The sequence below is a fragment of the Phycodurus eques genome, chromosome 2, assembly GCF_024500275.1.
Source record: "Phycodurus eques isolate BA_2022a chromosome 2, UOR_Pequ_1.1, whole genome shotgun sequence".
Classification (NCBI taxonomy): Eukaryota; Metazoa; Chordata; class Actinopteri; order Syngnathiformes; family Syngnathidae; genus Phycodurus; species Phycodurus eques.
In genome coordinates this window covers 16,404,450-16,426,037 of record NC_084526.1, presented here as the reverse complement: position 1 = coordinate 16,426,037, position 21,588 = coordinate 16,404,450, and the positions used below count along the sequence as shown (strand labels likewise).

The window sequence follows — 21,588 nt, the reverse complement described above, 5'->3', positions numbered from 1 at the left end:
CATGCATTTTTAATTTTATTTAAAAAGGAACAACATACTTTTTGAATATTACGAGATACATGACTTTTTAGGCGGCACGTTGGACGACTGCTTTGCACATCCGCTTCACAGTTCTGAGGACCCGAGTTCAAATCCGGCCTCGTCTGTGTGGAGTTTTCATGTTCTCCTCGTGCCTGCGTGGGTTTTCTCCGGGTCACTCCTCGAGCGAACCTCAACATCTTCATTTCCGCCACCTCCAGCTCTGCTTCCTGTTGTCTCTTCAGTGCCACTGTCTCTAATCCGTACATAATGGCTGACCTCACCACTGTTTTATAAACTTTGCCCTTCATCCAAGCAGAGACTCTTCTGTCACATAACACACCTGACACATTCCTCCACCCGTTCCAACCTGCTTGGACCCGTTTCTTCACTTCCTGACCACACTTACCATTGCTCTGGACTGTTGACCCCAAGTATTTGAAGTCCTCCACCCTTGCTTTCTCTTCTCCCTGTAGCCTCACTCTTCTCCCACCACCCCTCTCATTCATGCACATATATTCTGTTTTACTTCGGCTAATCTACATTCCTCTGCTTTCCGGTGCATGCCTCCATCTTTCTAACTGTTCCTCCACCTGGTCCCTGCTTTCACTGCAGATCACAATGTCATCTGCAAACATCATGGTCCACGGGGATTCCAGTCTAACCTCATCTGTCAGCCTATCCATCACCACTGCAAACAGGAAGGGGCTCAGGGCTGATCCCTGATGCAGTCCCACCTCCACCTTAAATTCGTCTGTCACATCTACAGTACCACAGTTCCTCTCTGGGTACTCTGTCATAGGCTTTCTCTAGATCTACAAAGACACATTCTAGCTCCTTCTGACCTTCTCTGTACTTTTCCATCAACATCCTCAAGGCAAATAATGCATCTGTGGTACTCTTTCTAGGCATGAAACCATACTGTTGCTCACAAATACTCACTTCTGTCCTGAGTCTAGCCTCCACTACTCTTTCCCATAACTTCATTGTGTGGCTCATCAACTTTATTCCTCTATAGTTTCCCACAGCTCTACACATCACCCTTGTTCTTAAAAATGGGCACCAGCAAAAACCCCACAGCCACCTCTCCTAGATGCTTCCATACCTCCACAGGAATGTCATCAGGACCAACTGCCTTTCCATTTTCCATCCTATTTAATGCCTTCTAACTTCCCCCTTACTAATCATTGCCACTTCCTGGTCCATCACACTTCTTCTCTCCCTTCTCTCTCATTTTCCTCATTCATCCACTCCTCGAAGTATTCTTTCCATCTATCTAGCACACTACTGGCACCAGTCAACATATTTCCATCTCTATCCTTAATCACCCTAACCTGCTGCACATCTCTATCCCTCTGTCTGGCCAACCTGTATAGATCCTTTTCTCCTTCTTTTGTGTCCAACCTGGCATACATGTCATCATATGCCTCTTGTTTGGCTTTTGCCACCTCTACCTTTGCCCTGTGTCGCATCTCAATGTATTCCTTTTGCCTCTCCTCGGTCCCCTCAGTGTCCCACTTATTCTTAGCTAACCTTTTTCCTTGTATGATTTCCTGTACTGTGAGGTTCCACCACCAAGTCTCCTTCTCTCCTTTTCTGCCAGAAGATACACCAAGTACTCTCCTGCCTGCCTTTCTGATCACCTTGGCTGCAGTGGTCAGGTCTTCTGGAAGCTCCACCCGTCCACCGAGAGCCTGTCTCACCTCTTCCCGAAAAGCTGCACAACACTCGTCCTGTCTCAGCTTCCACCGCATGGTTCTCTGCTCTGCCTTTGTCTTCCTAATCGTCCTCCCCACCACCAGAGTTATCTTACACACCACCTTCCATGCTGTCTAGCCACACTCTCCCCTACCACCTTACAGTCAGTAACCTCCTTCAGATTACATCGTCTGCACAAGATGTAATCCAACTGCGTGCTTCTACCTCCGCTCTTGTAGGTCACCCTATGTTCGTGCCTCTTCTGGAAAAAAGTGTTTACTACAGCCATTTGCCTCCTTTTTGCAAAGTTTACCACCATCTGTCCCTCCAGGTTCCTTTCCTGGATGCCGTACTTACCTATCACTTCTTCATCACCCCTGTTTCCTTCATCAACATCCATCCATCCATCCATTTTCTGAGCCGCTTCTCCTCACTAGGTTCGCGGGCGTGCTGGAGCCTATCCCAGCTATCATCGGACAGGAGGCGGGGTACATCCTGAACTGGTTGCCAGCCAATCGCAGGGCACATACAAACAAACAACCATTCGCACTCACATTCACGCCTACGGGCAATTTAGAGTCTCCAATTAATGCATGTTTTTGGGATGTGGGAGGAAACCGGAATGCCCGGAGAAAACCCAGGCAGGCACGGGGAGAACATGCACACTCCACACAGGCAGGTTTGAACCCCGGTCCTTAGAACTGTGAGGCTGACGCTCTAACCAGTCTTCCACCGTGCCACCCCTTCACCAACATGTCCATTAAAATCTGGACCAATCAGGACTCTCTCTCTGTCTGTGATGCTCAGAACTACTTCGTCTAGCTCCTTCCAGAATTTCTCTTTCACCTCTCGGTCACACATCCTACTTGTGCGGCATAGCCACTAATCACATTATACATAACACCCTCAATTTCAAGTTTCAGCCTCACCACTCGATCTGATACTCTTTTCACCTCCAAGACATTCTTAGCCAACTCTTCTTTTAAAATAACCCAGACTCCATTTCTCTTCGCATCTACACCATGGTAAAATAATGTAAACCCTGCCCCTAAACCACTACCCTTAATTCCATTCCACCTGGTCTCCTGGACACACAATATCATCAAACTTTCTCCTAATCATCATGTCAACCAACTCCCGAGATTTTCCTGTCATAGTCCCAACATTCAAAGTCCCCACATTCAGTTCTAGGCTCTATGCTTTCCTCTTCTCTTTCTGCCAAAGAACCCGCTTTCCACGTCTTCTTCTTCTTCGACCTCGATCCACAGGCGTCCTGCAGGTTGACGGCGCGGGTAGGGCTACATTATTCTATTCTATTCTATTCTATTCTATTCTATTCTATTCTATTCAGACCTACAGATAATTTATAGTTTTGAATGTGGGAGGAAACCAGCGTACCAGGAAAAAAACCCCACATAGGTATGCAGGCACGTTTGATTAAAATAAAAATAAAACAAAAACCTTTTGTGACATACTTTTGTTGGACAGTGACGATATTTTGGTTTACACCACTACATCTTAAAATATATCCATCCATCCATTTTCTGAGCCGCTTATCCTCACTAGGGTCGCGGGCGTGCTGGAGCCTATCCCAGCTGTCATCGGGCAGGAGGCGGGGTACACCCTGAACTGGTTGCCAGCCAATCGCAGGGCACATACAAACAGACAACCATTCGCACTCACAGTCACACCTACGGGCAATTTAGAGTCTCCAATGTATGCATGTTTTTGGGATGTGGGAAGAAACCGGAGTGCCCGGAGAAAACCCACGCAGGCACAGGGAGAACATGCAAACTCCACACAGTCGGGGCCGGGGATTGAACCCGGTTCCTCAGAACTGTGAGGCTGACGCTCTAACCAGTCGGCCACCGTGCCGCATCTTAAAATATATATTATTTTTTTTCAATGAAAATGTAGTAATAAAATATAGTCATACACAGCTGAATTGTTAATCACACGTGACATCATACATGCACAAAGCAATTATTTTAATAAAAAAAATGTAAACATAATTTTTTTCATTTAATGAATATTTTTGTGCATGAATAAATTAATCATTCAATGAGATAAATGAATAAAACAATATTAAATGCAGTGTAATTAACCAATTTTAGGGGAAAAAACCTAAATTATTCCAACAAATATTACAGGACTCTTGGTAATGTAAATGCTCGGTGGGCCAAATGAAAGACTGAAGCAGGCCGCATACACCCCCCACCAACCCACCACCGCCATGTTCAAGAGCCTGTTGAGCCACAAATGCTCAGCTTGGGGTCTCTTATTAGTTATCCCCCAAAGAGGCATGTTTAATTGCCAAGTGTTAATTAGAGACTCAAATGGGAGGGATAGCATGTCCAATTTCTCGTGAAGCAACTTGGGACAGACATGCCTCAACACGCCGCTCAATGGATGGAGTCCCTCTTGGACAGCTAGTTAACTACAGCCCCATCCAACACCAGCTCACCATATCATGAGTGAAACCTCCAATGTGAACATTTTAAGTATGATAGAGTGTCCGTGAGTAACAAGACATAAATGAGGCAGGTTTCCTCCTCTCTCTGCAACCCCCTCCATAATCCAACCCATTACCTCATTCCCATCGCACATTTCCATTTTCATACATGAAGATAAGCGACAGTTTATAGGCAAGCCAGCATGGCAGGCGCACCCTGAATGTGCTGTCACATGTGCAGCAATCTTGTGCCCCCAGTCTGCACAGATGGAATTCTCTTTTTGGGATCATGGTTCTCTTCATGGCTGATAAAAGAGGGAGCCATCCTTTAGTGGGAATTCAGTCCATTTGGCAAGCTACACCTCCAAAACATGACTGGCCAATCAGAGCACAGGATAGAGGTCCAACACGTTTTACAACTTTTAAAAATTGTGGATATGTTTTTGCTGTTGAAGGATTTTTGTTGTTGTGTTTCTAATACTCCAAAACTAATGCAGACAAATGCTGTCTCAACCACAAAGTCATTTTAAGCCCGCAAAAACTAACAGACCTGCGATTGGCTGGCAACCAGTTCAGGGTGTACCCCGCCTCCTGCCCGATGATAGCTGGGATAGGCTCCAGCACGCCCGCGACCCTACTGAGGAGAAGCGGCTCAGAAAATGGATGAATGGATGGAAATCAACAGACACACCTTTGTCTGCTACAAGGTACGCAATGTATTATGTACACAATGTATTATCAACAAAATAATCCCGATAAATGCACTGTGGATAAAGCTATGCGATCAACTCCATAGTCAGTCAGAAGCGCAGACTAACCAATCACATGGGAGTGCATGATTATCCAGAGGTTTTGTTGTTGTTCTGCTTCCACAACCTAAAACTAACCCAGATAAATTCAAGCTCCAGATAAAGCTAGCAGATAAAGCTATTAAAATCCTTCAAAAATCAACAAGCACACCTTTATCTGATCCAAGGTCAGCAATGTATTACTGGTAGAATTAGAGTATGCAGTTGTTAGTTTGTTAAACAAATGGAAATGTTATGCTACTAACATAAGGGCTAATTGCAAACTAAGCCAACTAGATTACTGAGGTTAGCTACTATATGTAGCGAAATGTGAATCAGGCACATTATGGTTGATTACGTAGCAGAAGTGGTGATGCTTGTATGAAAAAAATGATAAAGCCTAATCTACTGCAGTGACAAATGTAAATAAATACATTTGGTTCAACACTTACTAACTCCTGCAATACCCATAAAACGCCGATAGGTGACAGTACTGTATAGCTCTTCAAACACCTTCCTGTTACCTCTCCATTATGTGTCCTTCAAAGGGTGAGTAGTTTTACTTTATTCTATTGTACACCCTCGTTTTGTCAATTTTGCTGTTTTCTGCAGTCTATTTACACACCGCTCAAGATTGGCAAGCAGCGTGTATTTTTAGCTGAGTGAAAATGAACCTAATAAAGCTATTTTTCATCTCATTGGGGGCCACACTTCAACCCCCCCACCCAACCCACCCTTTTCTTAGTATTTCATGTGATTGCCGGGCTCTCTTACTTTGTGGAACAGTTAACAGGCTGCCTGGTTCCTATTTAAGAGCCCATTTAAACCGACTTGCTCTCTTCTGACAGCGCGGCCATTTATCTGACGGTGCCATATTGTAATAGAATTCTATTCAGAAAAGATTATACCGTCGCTTTCTGATGATAATTTTCACCATCTTTGAGAGCAAAGCATCTTTCCCCCCCATCTTCTGCTCTTTCTCATGTGAAAGCAGTGAGATTCCTTCATAGACATTTTGCTTTTGTTCGTCCGACTCAAGAAGGTGAAACTTATTCTATTTAGCTGCAACATAATTTAGATGGGAGTCACTGATGGTGTAGCGGTACACTCGCCTGACTTTGGTGCAGGCAGTGTGGGTTCAGGTCCCACTCAGTGACGGTATGAATGTGAGTGTGAATGGTTGTCCGTGTCTATATATGGTTTTACATTGGCCATGGATTGACCCCGAGATGGATTATTTAATGAGGTGATTGACTTTACTACATTAAGGACTCCATATTGATTCTTGTAGTGTACACCCTAGAGCTTTTTCTCGTATTTAATTTTTATTATTTTTGGGAGATTTTTTTTTATTTTTTTTTCGGGGGTGGGTCGGAATATTTGAATATTTGGGTTTCCAAAAATTTTTATTATTCATTCCAGCTCATTAACATGAAAAAAAATGTTGGAACTGATAAAATGATTGATACGATTTTTTTTCTTTTTGGGGCAGGGGGATGTAAACATTGAAAAAATTACCAAATTTGGATATGCATACACTTGCCATAGGTGCTAAGGAACCAAGGTTGCCTGATATGTATACTGAATATGAATATATATATATATATATATATATATATATATATATATATATATATATATATATACAGAGAGAGAGAGAGAGAGGAGGGTCCATTGCACGTTACATAATTCCTTTTGGCCAATTGAGTTGGCGGGGGGGGGGGGGTGACAATGGGGGTGAGTGACAATGAAAAAAATTTAATACAATTCAAACATTACTATACCAACACATTCATCCTTTCATCCATTGTCAATACTGCTTATCCTTATTACGGCCACTGATCTTCTCCAGCCTATCCCAGGTGACTTCAGATGAGAGGCGGGGTATACCATTGACTGGTCACCCGCCAATCGTGGCGGCAACCCCCGAACCTGTGGGTGGACACCAGCGGTAAGGGATATGGTCAAACACTTTGAAGACCCCTCAATTCCACCGACATGCCTTCCCATGAAGAAGCAAAGTCTGGGAACTCTGAGGTGGGTTCTTCTATCTCTGAGGTTGAGAGAGTTCCTAACGGCTCTGGAAGTTGTGGGGCTGTCCTGGTTGACACGCCGTTGCAACATCTCGTGGACATTGGGACAACTATAGGGGATCACAATCCTCAGCCTCCCTGGTAAGGTCTACTCAGGGGTTCTGGAGAGGAGGGTCCGTCAGGAAGTCAAATCTCAGATTCAGGAGGAGCAGTGTGGTTTTCGTCCTGGCCGTGGAACAGTGGACCAGCTCTACACCCCCGGCATGTGAATTCGCCCAACCAGTCTAAATGTGTTTTGTGGACTTGAAGAAGGTGTTCGACCGTGTCCCTCTGGGATTCCTGTGGGGGGTGCTTCGGGAGTCTTGGTTAACGGACTCCCTGACACTGGCTTTTCGGTCCCTGTACAACCAGTGTCAGAGTTTCGTCTGCATTGCAGGCTGTAAGTCAAATTCGTTCCCAATGAGATTTGGACCCCACCAACGCTGCCCTGTGTCAGTAACTCTGTTGATTACCTTTATGGGGTGTTGAGGGGGTCCGGATTGATGACATCAGTATCATGTCACTGTTTTTTTTTTCAGATGATGTGGTTCTGATGGCTTCATCAAGCCGTGATCTCCAACTCTCGCTGGAACTGTTCGCAGCTGAGTGTGTAGTATTTGGGATGAAAATCAGCACTTCCAAATCTGAGACCATGGCCCTCAGTCAGAAAAGGGTGGAGTGCCCTCTCCGGTCCAGGGAGGGGATCCTACTCCAAGTGGTGGAGTATCTCAGGGTTTTTTTGTTGTTTTATTTTTTAGAGTGAGGGAAGAAAGGAGCAGGAGATGCATAGGCGGATCGGTGCAGCATCTGCAGTGCTGCAGACACTGTATCGGTCTGTCGTGGTGAAGAAGGAGCTGAGCCGATAGGCAAAGCTCTCAATTTAATGGTCGAGCTACTTTCCTACACTCACCTATGGTCACGAGTTGTGTGTCATGACTGAAAGAACAAGATCGTGGATACAAGCGGCCAAAATGAGTTTGCTTCAAAGGGTGTCAAGGCTCTCCCTTTGAGATAGGGTGAGAAGCTTAGTCATCAGGGAGGGGCTCAGAGTCGAGCCGCTGCTCCTCCGCATTGAGAGGAGCCAGATAAGGTGTCTAGGGCATCTGGTTAGGATGCCTCCCAGATGCCTCCTGGAGGCCTTCCTGGTGAGGTGTTTCGGGCACGTCCCACTTCGGGATCCCCCTGGAAGAGCTGGACGAAATGGCTGGGGAGAGGGAAGTCTGCGCTTCCCTACTTAAGCTGCTGCCTCCTGACCCGATCTCGGATACGCAGAGGAAAATGAAAAAAAGTGACGGCATGGTGGACAACTGGTTAGAGCGTCAGCCTCACAGTTCTGAGGACCGGGGTTCAATCCCCGGCCCCGCCTGTGTGGAGTTTGCATGTTCTCCCCGTGCCTGCGTGGGTTTTCTCCGGGCACTCCGGTTTCCTCCCACATCCTAAAAACATGCATGAATTGGAGACTCTAAATTGCCCGTAGGTGTGAATGTGAGTGCGAATGGTTGTTTGTTTGTATGTGCCCTGCGATTGGCTGGCAACCAGTGCAGGGCTTACCCTGCCTCCTGCCCGATAACAGCTGGGATAGGCTCCAGCTCGCCCGTGACCATAGTGAGGAGAAGCGGCTCAGAAAATGGATGGATGGATTAAAAAAAGTCACACATTTAAATGCTGCACTTTTTGGTTTGCATTGTAACAAAATGTTTCGTCATTCCTAACAGCCAATTATCATAGGAAACTATATAATACATATAACAAGAATAACAGAATATATTTTGTAACACACCAACACGTTAGTTTTACATCTACTTGACACATGAAGGCAAACAAGAGTCCAGCAGAATATATAAATGAAGTAGAACGTCTGCAATATGAACTAAGAATGCTTTGAGTCAGCAAGTAATCCAAATGAAAAGATAATCCCTCCCATTCCCACAGTAAGGAAATTCACAGTGATAACGCAGCATCGGCACCAACTAGGGGCTTCAGTATCGACCCTGCGATCTTCCAATTACCGGCCACTGAAACTTCTCAACACCGCGCCACACAAAACACGCAAAATGCCTTTCACTTCATAAATTATTTCAATATCGTAGTATAAAACTCAGACTTTGACCATTACTCTTCATTGCTGCAAGCACAAAGCTAAAACTGAGTCAATAACCTCATCACGATCTAATAAGATGCAATAAAAGAAACCCATAAAAATCTTACCATCACAAATATAAAAACATCACAAATATAAAAATGCTCTCAGTATGGGAAGTGGAGTTGTTCAGTATTGCAAACTACAACCACAATAATACTTTCTTTCTCACAGTGACAATCCAGACTGAGCATCTTGTGAAGAAATTACTGTTCATACAGCTCTTGTATTGGATCTCATTATACTATGCAGGTGTTTCTAATGTTGTGGGTATTGAATGTTAAGCTGGAAAACATATTTAATGCTTAAAAGCAAAACAAAAAATGTTGATAGCAAATGCTACAATGGGTGGCTCTGACACGGCTATTACACATCTATTACAGTCATTACCAAGGTAGTAGACAGCTATATACCGTATTTTCACGACCATAGGGCGCACTGTATTAAAAGGCGTAGTCTCAGTTACGGGGTCTATTTCTGTATTTAACACATACATAAGGCGCACCGTATTATTGGGCGCAGGAATGGTAACACATCCGCTATCTTAAAACATACCGTAGCATGCATGCACGCTAAAACAATGTTTTTAAAAAGGCAGTGGGAGCAAAACTGAGTTCGGTTGTATTTTATTGAAGTATTTAACAATGTACTCACATTATTTTTTGATCAATCCTCATCCACAAATCCATCAAAGTCCGCATCTTCTGTATCCGAAATGAACAGCTGGGCAAGTTCTCCATCAAACACGGCAGGTTCCCTCTCGTACTCGTCAAAGTCAGTCTCGTTGCCGGGGGGCTGTTCAACAATGATGCTGGCTTTCGCGAAAGCTCAGACAACAGTCAAAGCAGATACCTTAGCACAGACATCCACAATCCATTCACATATGGTGGCGTAACTCGCTGCCTCCCAGTCTTAGTAAAGCTGTGTTCGCCATCTGCCATCCATCGCTCCCACGCCGCTCGCAACTTCACTTTGAACGCTCTGTTTACACCCATGTCCAGCGATTGGAGTTCCTTCGTCAAGCCTCCCGGAATGATGGAAAGCTCCGAGTTCATTTGCTGCACTTGGTTTTTCACAGCAGCTGTGAGATGGGCGTACATGGAGTCACAGATCAACAGGGACGGTGACGCATGGAAAAAAAGTTCCAGTCTCTTTACGTACACCCCACTCAGCCACTCTCTCATTTTCTCCTCGTCCATCCAGCCCTTCTGATTGGCCTTAACGATGACTTCGGCTAGAAACATTTCTTTCGGCAGCGTCTTCCTCTTAAAAATCACCATAGGTGGCAGTTTCTGTCCATTACCATGGCAACCAAGCACAACAGTAAAAGCCGACTTCTCGTGCCCCGTTGTGCGTATCGCTACCGTGCTGGTCCCCTTCTTCTCTACAGTGTCGAAAGTGAGCGGCACCTCTTCCATGTTGGTGATGTGGTTGGGCGGGATGTGTTTGTCGACAATCTTTTTACTGCAGTAGAAGCGGAAGATGGCCAGCTTTTCCTTGTAATCCGCCGGAAGTTGCTCCACCACAGTAGTCCTTGCCCGGATGGATAGATGGCACCATTTCATAAAATAAAAGCACCAAGACGGATCTCCTTGAAAATTTTCGATTTTCATTTATTCTGCAAGCGTTATTCCCCTCAGTCGAATGGTGAGTGTAGGGATGCTTCACTCGGCTGTTCTTTGATCATTAATCCATTGCTCGAGTTGGTCTTCCAACTCGGGCCACCTCGCCTTGTTTCCGCAGAAACTCAGTTTCGTCTTCTTGACTTGGTGAAGCTCATTTTCCTGCTTCCTCCACTTCCGACGATTCGTTTATCTTGAATTCTCTTACGACTGCTCAATTCCCATGTTCCTCCGCGTAACTGACAGCTTGCAGTTTAAACTGTGCTTCATAAGCGTGTCTCATCATAGGTGCCATTTTCGGGGGTCCTTAGCCAAACCTATGTTGTTTTGCACAATGCACACCCCGGCACTATATACCTACTGGGGGTGTGCCTTTAGCGTCCTCCTTCACGCGCACCCTTCCCCCTTTATGTCCGCATGCTGTCCTCAGCCACCTCCACTTTTCCTCTGTATAAGCAGCGTGTCGGCAGGAAATGCTCCCAGTCAGTCAAGCGGAGCGCTCATCACACAACAACAACAACAACAGCATTTATAGATGTTGGAACTCGGTGCACACATAAGACGCGCCGAATTATAAGGCCGTCCATTTTGGAGAAAATGTAAGACTTTTAAGTGCGCCTTATGGTCATGAAAATACGGTATGTATGTGTGTGTGTGTGAGTGCGTGCGTGTGTGTGTGTGTATGAAACAACCATTTGCACTCACATTCATACCTACGGGCAATTTAGAGTGTCCAATTAACCTACCAAGGATGTTTTGGGTATGTGGGAGGAAACCTGAGTACCCGGAGAAAACCAATGCAGATGCGGAGAGAACATGCAAAATCCACATGGGCAAGCCAGATTTGAATATTATCAGATATTGTGTGTGAATGTTATCAGAAGGGTGAGGTAGATGTGCAAACCAATCGTCCACTGTGCCACCTCCAGTTAATCAGTAAATGAAAATATTGATAGAAATAAATTGTCATGAGCTGCCCTCCAGTTCTGCTCTTGGAGCCTGGGTGGCGCTTTGCGCCCTCTCGCTCTCTCTCTCTCTCGCCCCCTCCCCTCTCTCTTTCCAGCACTTTCCTCGGCCCCGCACCTGTCACCAATCAGCCCTCGTTGCCACCTGCATTCAAGCCTGCCTGATCCTGTAAATCCTTGCCAGAGTATTGCAGCTTCTGCAGTGGTACAACGGCTCTCCAGTTTCCACGTAAGCGACACAATTCCTCGTTTCCTTTCTGACCTCCGTGTCTCTCCTTGTCCTCAGTGTTCCCTCCGCATTCCTCGTCAAGTGAATTCCTACTGCCACGCCGCCAAGCGAGCCGCCTGTCCTTGTCACCGCCTGTCACGCATTCCCTGCCAGCGCACCTCAAGGACCATCTACATTTCCCGTTTTCAATAAACTGTTCATCACAACCTCTCAGCCGTCCATACTTGACATAAGTAATATTAAGATATTGAGAAAAATATATTTGAAAATGCATGAATGCACAAAATAGCATAGGAAAATATGAATAATCATAATCATCATCATCATCATCATTCTCACCATATTTGGGGATGCATACACTTTTTTGGGGGACAAGCAACCATTTGTGGTAACAAAAACTTGCATGATCCCTTCCAGTAAATAAGGAGAGAGTCCCTCGACCATAATGAAAAAAATATATTTAACATCACCATACCAATATATAACATTATAATAACAGTAAAGAAGTCACACATTTAAATGCTCAACTTTTTAATACCTATATTTGGTAGTGCAAAGTTGCACGATTACTTCAGCCAATTACCATAGGAAAATTTTCATATTAAAAAAAAAATCCCATAATCCAACGAAAAGCATATGTCTGAAAATGTACTTATTTTGAAGTGGAGACACAGTATGAAGTAAAATCATTGCTGAAGTTTTTGTTTAGGAAGAACAAAAAATAAAAAACAAAAATAAACATGCTTTTCGAGTTCCACACAATTTCATGGATGTGTACAGTATGTTTGTGTACGTGTACATTTCTTAAAACATAGTCATATACTGCCTGCAGTTCCATTATTGTAGCCGGGAGGGCGCTTTGCGTTCTCTCTCTCTCTCCCATCCCTTCTCTGTTTTCAGCACCTGTCTCCAATCCGCCTTATCACCACCGGTATATAAACCTGCCTGTTCAAAAAAATCCTCGCCGAAGTATTGCAGTTACTTTCAGTGGTACCACGGCCCATTTACCTCCCATAAGTCACCCTATTCCTCGTTCCCTTTTTGACTCGTGTGTCTCCTTGTTCCAGTGTGTTTCCCCCCCGCCCCCGTGTTCCTGATCCACGTAATTCCTGCCGCCAAGCCAGCCGCCTGTCCTCACCACTGCCTGCCACCTGTCCACACCGCCGCTTGCCAACCCACCTAGGACCACCGCCATTACCTTTCATCAATAAACTATTCATCCTTTCACATCTGCCTCCGACTGCTCTTGGATCCAGCCACTCTCTATTCGTGTCAAACATTACCTGTACGGATTATAAAGGCTTTGTGGGGTGATTGTTTTTTTTCTTGTTCCATTGTTTTCTATGGAAAAGGTTGACCAGCAAATTGTGTCTAGACTTCGAGGTTCCATTGTGACCAGTACTCTGCGAAAAAAGCCTTCTTTTTTTTTCAGTATGATCTTTTCTGAGGTATCCAGTTTGAACAGAACATGTGTTTATTTTAATGGCACCAATAAAGACCTCGCATTATCCAGCATATACATGTTAGTAAGTACCTCGTCCCTCCTTCGACTGCCTTTCACAGTATATGCCGTTAAAAATGCATTACAATTAGTACGTCCTGGCACTCCCCGTGAGCTTGACTTTGCGAGTTCATTAACATGCATTAAAAGCCTATGACAGGACACATTTCTATGGGCTCATGGCCTTTTATTGAAAGTATCCACCATATATACATTATCAGAGTAAATCCAATTGTAATGATTACAGTATTTCTAGTTGTTTCTGGCCCCTCCTTGAGCCATCAACTTACCGTGGTGGAGGGGTTTTTGGGTCCCAATGATCCTAGAAGCTAAGTTGTCTGGGGCTTCACGCTCCTGGTAGGGTTACCCATGGCAAACAGGTCCTAGGTGAGGGACCAGACAAAGCTGGGCTCCAAAAACCCCTATGAAAATAAATGGACATAGGTTTCCCTTGCCCGGATGTGGGTCACAGGGGCTCCCCTCTGGAGCCAGGCCTGGAGGTGTGGCTCAAAGGCGAGCGCCTGGTGGCCGGGCCTGCACCCATGGGACCCGGCCTGGCACAGCCCGAAAGGGTAATATGGGTCCCCCTTCCCGTGGGCTCACCACCTGTGGGAAGGACCATAGGGGTCGGGTGCAGTGTGAGCTGGGCGGTGGCTAAAGGCGGGGACCTTGGCGATCCGATCCCGGGACGTGGAATGTCACCTCTCTAACAGGGAAGGAGCCTGAGCGGGTTTGTGAGGTCGAGAAGTTCAGACTAGATCTAGTTGGGCTCGCCTCCACACACGGCTTGGGCTCTAGTAACAGTCCTCTTGAGATGGGTTGGACTCTCTTTCACTCTGGAGTTGCCCACGGTGAGAGGCGTCGAGCAGGTGTGGGTATACTTTTTGCCCCCCGGCTCGGTGCCTGTACATTGGGGTTCACCACGGTGGACGAGAGGGTAGCCTCCCTCCGCCTTTGTGTGGACTGACTATTGTTTGTGCCTGTACACCAAACAGCAGTTCAGAGTACCCACCCTTTTTGGAGTCCTTGGAGGGGATGCTGGAGAACGCTCCTACTGGTGACTCCATTGTTCTGCTGGGAGACTTCAATGCTCACGTGGGCAATGACGGTGAGACCTGGAAGGACGGGACTGGGAGGAACGCCAACCCCCCCCCCCCCCCCCCCGATCATCAGAACCCAAGTGGTGTGCTGTTATTGGACTTCTGTGCTCACCACAGATTGTCCATAACGAACACCATGTTCAAGCATAAGGGTGTCCACACGTGCACTTGGCAGCAGAACACCCTTGGTCGCAGTTTGATGATCAACTTTGTGGTCGTTTTATCGGATTGGTGGCCGCATATCTTGGACACTCGGGTGAAGATAGGGGCGGAGCTGTCAACTGATCACCACCTGGTGGTGAGTCGGCTCCGATGGTGGGGTAAGATGCCAGTCCAACCAGTCCCAAACGTACTGTGAGGGTCTGCTGGGAACGTCTGGCAGAATCCCCTGTCAGAAGGAGTTTCAACTACCACCTTCAGCAGAACTTCTCCCACATCTCGGGGAGGCGGGGGACATTGAGTCCGAGTGAACCATGTTGTCACCTTCATTGCCATTCCGACCGGAATTGTGGCCTCAATTCCACCGACACGTCTTTGCATGAGAAAGCAGAGTCTGGGGTCTCTGAGCCGGGCTCTCCTATCTGTGGGGTCGAGATGACCAAGGTGGTTAAAAAGCTCCTAGGTGCCAAGACCCCGGGGTTGGATGAGATTCGCCCGGAGTTCCGAAAGGCTCTGGATGTTTTGTGGCTGTCCTGGTTGACACGCCTCTGCAACATCATGTGGACATCGGTGACAGTGCCTCTGGATTGGCAGATTGGAGTGGTGGTCCCCCTTTTTAAAAATGGGCACCGGAGGTTGTGTTCCAACTACAGGGGGATCACACTCCTCAGCCTCCCTGGTCAGGTCTATTCAGGGGTGCTGGAGAGGAGGGTCCGACTGGAAGTCGAAGCTCAGATTCAGGAGGAGCAGTGTGGTTTTCGTCCTGGCCGTGGAAAAGTTGACCAGCTCTACACCCTCGGCATGTGAATTCGCCCAACCAGTCTACATGTGTTTTGTGGACTTGGAGAAGGCGTTCGACCGTGTACGATCGGGGAGTCCTGTGGGGGGTGCTTCGGGAGTATGGGTTGCCGAATCCCCTGATATGGGCTCTTCGGTCCCTGTACGACCAGTGTTAGAGCTTGGTCTGCAATGCCGGTAGTAAGTCGGACTCATTTCCGGTGAGGGTTGGACTCCGCCAAGGCTGCCTTTTGTCACAGATTCTGTTCATAACTTTTATGGACAGAATTTCTTGGCATGGCTGAGGCGTAGAGGGGGTCCGGTTTGGTGGCCTTAGTATAGCATCTCTGCTTTTTCCAGATGATGTGATTCTGTTGGCTTCATCAAGCCGTGATCTCCAACTCTCACTGGAGCAGTTCGCAGCAGAGTGTGAAGTGGCTGGGAAGAGAATCAGCACATCGGGAGCGTCTTGATTGGCCAGCCAGAGCCAAGCAGCCCAGAGCGGGGAGGGGGAGGGAGACGGAGCTTCACCTGCTACCTGCTCTTGTTGCATTACCTGCACTTTTTATCTCCTCTGTAGTACTGGGTAACTGTTAAACGTGTTAAAATAAAATGCCAAGTTAAAATCACTGAACCTAACGAGCAGCACACCGCAGTGTTGGCTCAAAGAGATATCCCTTCGTCTTTAAAAACTAAAAAGTTTTAATGAATTTCTAACCTTGAAAAGTACCTGCACCAAACTACTGAATACACTGTACCAATAACACAACCCCATGTTATCACACATTAAAGAATGAGGTTTTTTTTTTTTTTTTCCCCTGGCATCCCAGTAACTTGGATTCAATGGACACAGGAAAGTATGCTCCTAACCTTTCCACAGGAAATGCTTAAAAGACTTCAGTAAGGCTGTGAACATAACCACTTGTCCCATAAAGTTCTGGACTTAAAATCAATATATAGTTCTGGACTTAAAATCAATATCTGCAGAAAAAAATTCCCCCCAAAATAATAGTAATTATAGGCTTATTTTCCGATGCCAGACTCTGGCCAGTTCAGTCATATTTTGGACTGCCCACATTTAGGTCGGAACATGCGTTAGCCTGCTGACATCAGGGGCGGCGGCACAAAGAAATTTCTTCATTTTACATGTACTGCGGTGTAATTGACGCCTATATTGGAAGTGCTTCCATCCATCCATCCATTCATCCATTCTCTGAGCCACTTATCCTCACAAGGGTCGCGGGAGTACTGGAGCCTATCCCAGCTATCGTCGGGCAGGAGGCAGGGTACACCCTGAACTGGGTGCCAGCCAATCGCAGGGTACACATAAACAAACAACCATTCTCACTCATATTCACACCTACAGGCAATTTAGAGTCTTCAATTAACTCACCATGCACGTTTTTGGGATGTGGGAGGAAACCGGAGTACCCGGAGAAAACCCACGCAGGCACCGGGAGAACATGCAAACTCCACACAGGCGGGGCCGGGGATTGAACCCCGGTCCTCAGAACTGTGAGGCAGACGCTCAAACCAGTCTTCTACCGTGTCGCATATTGAAAGTCATGTTTCTTTTTTTTTTTATATATAATTATGAGTGAAAATAGTGACTATAATACAATTGATAAGGCTTCTTTTGTTAAAATCCATCCATCCATCCATTTTCTTAGCCGCTTCTCCTCACTAGGGTCGCGGGCGTGCTGGAGCCTATCCCAGCTGTCATCGGGCAGGAGGCGAGGTACACCCTGAACTGGTTGCCAGCCAATCACAGGGCACATAGAAACAAACAACCATTCGCACTCACAGTCATGCCTATGGGCAATTTAGAGTCTCCAATTCATGCATGTTTTTGGGATGTGGGAGGAAACCGGAGTGCCCGGAGAAACCCCACACAGGCATGGGGAGAACATGCAAACTCCACATAGGCGGGGCCGGGGATTGAACCCCGGTCCTCACAACTGTGAGGCAGATGCTCAAACCAGTCTTCTACCGTGCCGCATATTGAAAGTCATGTTTTAGTTTTTTAAAAATATATAATTATGAGTGAAAATAGTGACTATAATACAATTGATAAGGCTTCTTTTGTTAAAATCGATCATTAAAATGTGTTGCTGCAGAACGAAGCTAGCCCCCCCCCCCACTCTGCAGTTCCAGGGAACTTCAGGGAATGTTTTCCACAAGTTTAGGAGTGTGTTTAGGGGAATCTTTGATCATTTTTCCACAAGCGCAGGTGTGAGGTTACACACTGATGTTGGACAATAAGGCCTGGCTCTCAGTCTCCGCTCTAATTCATCCAAAAGTGTTCTATAGTGTTGAGGTCAGGGTTGTGCAGGCCAGTCAAATCTATCCACATCGAACTCTCTCATCCATGAATTTATGACCCTTGATTTGTGCACTGATGGACAGTCATGTTGGAAGAGGAAGGGGCCATCTCCAAACTATTAACACAAAGTTGGAAATATCTAAAATATTAGCCCCTGAGCTCCAATGAAAGGAACTCTGAATGTTTCAGCATACCAAGAGATTTTGCACAGTCAAACAGTTTGGAGATTAGCTCTTCCTGTTCCAACATGCCTGTGCACCAGTGCACAAAGCAAGATCTATAAAGATACGGATGAGAGAATTTTGTATGGATGAACTTGACTGGCCTGTAAAGTCCTCACCTCAGCCTGATACAACACCTTTGCTTAGATTTCGAGTGGACAGTGAGCCAGGCCTATTCGTCAAACATGTCTGTGACCTCACTAATATATTCCTAGAAGAATGGACAAAAATTCCAATAAACTCACTCCTAAACCGTGTTCAAAGCCTTCCCACAAGAGTTGAAGCTTTTACTGCTGCAAAGGGTAGACCAACAAATGTTTTCAAATGAGGCGCAAGGGGGATTCCTGAGGATCTTTAAGTAGAGGGTGAACCCAAAAAAATTTAAATGCGGCTTTGGGAGTTTGACAGATGCTGGAAGATGCCAGCTGTTTGTGAACAATACTAAAATTAATTCGCAGAAAAGCTCACACATCCACATTGTCTCAGTTTTTTTGTTTTATTTCCCCAATCGAAAAAAACTAAATTGTGGAAAAAGTTTTGAAATGATTTCTCTGGGTCTAATTTTTTTGTATAACAAAAACCCAGCATTTCAACAGGGGTGTGTAGACTTTTTATGTCCATTGTACATTTCATCTACTCAAAGATTTTCACTATTCCTGGCGGAAATTGGTTTCTAACCCCCATAAATAGTAAGGGTTTACTGTTTACTGTGTTTGTCGATTTATTTAGTGAGCATTCTACTTTGTGCTTAATGGATAGATGGGTAACTACCGCATTTCATCCTGGAATAGAACAAAAAGACTGTAAACTTTTGAGTTTACAGATGATGGCGTAAGTTGACAGGACCATACTATTTGCATGCTAAAGTGGGGGGTAAAGTTCCATTTAGACTATTTGCATTTTTATCACAATTAACACGAACATTGGATGCATTCTTCCTCAAAATGATACCTCAATACCTCTGATCAAAACAATACCTCACGGCTTAGTAAGCGATCATCACGTTGCCTCTCAGATCTGCTGCATTAGTGGCGTTACTCAGCCTGGGTGTGGAGGTGAAGCATTTAACACATCCACTCTGAGCTACCTCAAAGTCCCATTACATCATCTAAGCTGTTTCACTCCCTCTCATCCACCATCTTTGAATTTAAGCGCTGTCTCCCAAGCGCAACAGCCGACGGAGGTCACCCTGCCCTCTCTTGTCTCCCGCGCGCCACAGACGTTGACAAATGTGGCAGGCCAGTAGCTTGGCTCATTATCGCCCACGCCGGGCGCCTGTGGAAGGCAGCCTCAATGAGCCAGCTGTCGGGGCTTTCCTCCCCCCATCCCCCTGAAGTGGGAATGCTGGGGTTCCTCGCCGCATGAGCTTGCCTACATGGAAAGATCACGGCTGCTTAGCAGAGGATCTTTCTAGTGATACACAGCCCCGTTTTAGGCCACTGTGGACAAAACTGGATGGTTATGAGAATGCGGGGGCGGGCAGGGAAAATGTGACCGGGCATGATTGGCATTGATGCCCGTCAACATTTTTAGGCCAAACCTTGGCCACAGTCTGATGAGCAACCTATTTGGCGATAGTCAAATAGGATACGCAACTAAACCTTACAGTTCGCAACGTGGCCATAGTGTAATCCAATGGTGCTTGACTTGACTAACAATTCTTCTATGCCACTTTATACACTGTAAAATTTCATGGACTAGGTAGATGCTTTTTGTTGTTGTTGTTGCTTTTTTAGCCTCATGGCTATTAATGCACTCACTCAGTCAGTCAGTTAGGGCACTCCACAAACTGTAGACTGTGAAGATTCGTGAGTAATGAACACCCCTACAAAGACTCACCTTCTCCTGGTACTGCCGCCGTGACGAGTCGAGCGACTGGATGAGAGCAGTGGCGTGGCCCACAAACATGGCGTAGCACGTGGCGCCCACGATCATACTGAGGATGGTCAGCCATACGTCGGTCATGCCCACCGGGGGGTACATGCCAGTAGCCGATGCACAGCATGTGGCTCATTGCTTTAAACAGCGCGTAGGAGTACTGCTGTCCCCACGTGTCGTTCTGCGGGGGGGGGGGAAAAAAACAGAAGATGAATTCCGACATCTTGCTAATCCAGTTGGCGGCACATTCAAATATTAGCAGGGCGCCTCGACAGCTCGCCTGGGCGCCTCCTTAAAAGACGCAAAGCAATGGCAGATGTCCACTTGAAGCAGCTGGCAGGGCACACCATCTCAGTGTGCAAACACATCGAGCAGACATTCTGGGCCCAAAAACTGAGGCCCGAGAACTGGCGGATGTCGCGTGACATACACGGGAGAGGCTGGCGTGCCTGGTGGAAAAGTAGGTCAACCATTTAGAAACGATGCGATTTCTCGCCCGATTTTCTCATTTGTAGATAAAGGGCCCCCACCCTTCTTTTATTGTTTTCCCCTCCTTAGATCCTTGTGGTAGTTCATGGCCAATCAATAGAAGTCTCTTCTGGGGGTTGACATGTCTAAATTGCTTTCAAACTAATTTCCACAGTGGGGAAAAAAATTATATAGCAGATAGCAATTTTAGTAGCACCACTCTTGGAAAGGTAGGAAGCAATGACCTGGCCTAATAATGGGGGCAGCTACTGTAAAAGAGCCTCAAAAATTGTATTGTAAAGGGGACATACTATGGCAGTGTCACTTTGTAATTGCTTGTATCCACATAGTTGGGTCTCTGGAGTGCCTGTCCAGCTGTCAAGTGTGAACTTTTCATGCAAAGATCGGCCTAGCGACGGTTGGACTAACTGGAACCATTATCATATCAAAGCAAAAGCTATGCAGAGCTGCCGTGCTGTTTGATGCACAGATTAGTGTCAGTTTTTGATAAGCGACACAAAAACACACAATAAAATTTTACCTGGTAGCACCAAGTCCATAGTCAAAGGCAAATGCTAAGCAGAGTTGCTGTGTTCTTGGATGCACAGATTAGTATCAGCTTCTGATGAGCGGCAAATGAACACACTATATAAAGTTATATCGTAGCAGAAACAAGCAAAGCTGTATTAACCGTATCGTTAAATTATTAACTCAAAGTCCAAAGTGGAATGCTCCAAAAGTGGTACAGTTTACTGTTCAAATAAAAAAAGTCAAACAAAACAATCAAGATAAGAGACGTCAGCAAAGCCTGTGAGACAACACCTCAGTGGAAATCAAAAGGTTTAACGCCATGCGCGTTTTGATTTTTTGGGCTTTTTGCTGTTTTGTTTGTCAACGCCACCACAAAAAGATCCCAGTGACGGCAAAGAGGACAAATGTGAGGATAACCTATCCACCATTCATTTTCTATAGCTTGTGTCCTCTTTTAGGTTGTGAGTAAGCTGGAGCCAATCCCAGCTGACTTTGAGCAAGAGGCGGTGTACACCCTGCACTGGACAAAAAAATATTCACACATTCACATTTATGAACAATGTAGTATCTTCAGTAAATCTGTGCTGCATGTTTTTGTAATGCGGGAGGAAGGCAAAGTACCGGAGATAAACCCACATAAGCACGT

At 45.9% G+C, this 21,588-nt stretch overlaps 1 protein-coding gene across 1 annotated transcript in view; it reads right to left on the bottom strand.

Annotated features, from left to right (window-relative positions):
* The window catches only part of LOC133415609 (potassium/sodium hyperpolarization-activated cyclic nucleotide-gated channel 4-like), a 154,788-nt gene that overhangs the window by 44,574 nt on the left and 88,626 nt on the right, over positions 1-21,588 (bottom strand). The window contains 2 exon segments of the mRNA XM_061701766.1: positions 19,905-20,051; positions 20,053-20,124. Coding sequence (XP_061557750.1) covers positions 19,905-20,051; positions 20,053-20,124 — 219 coding nt within the window.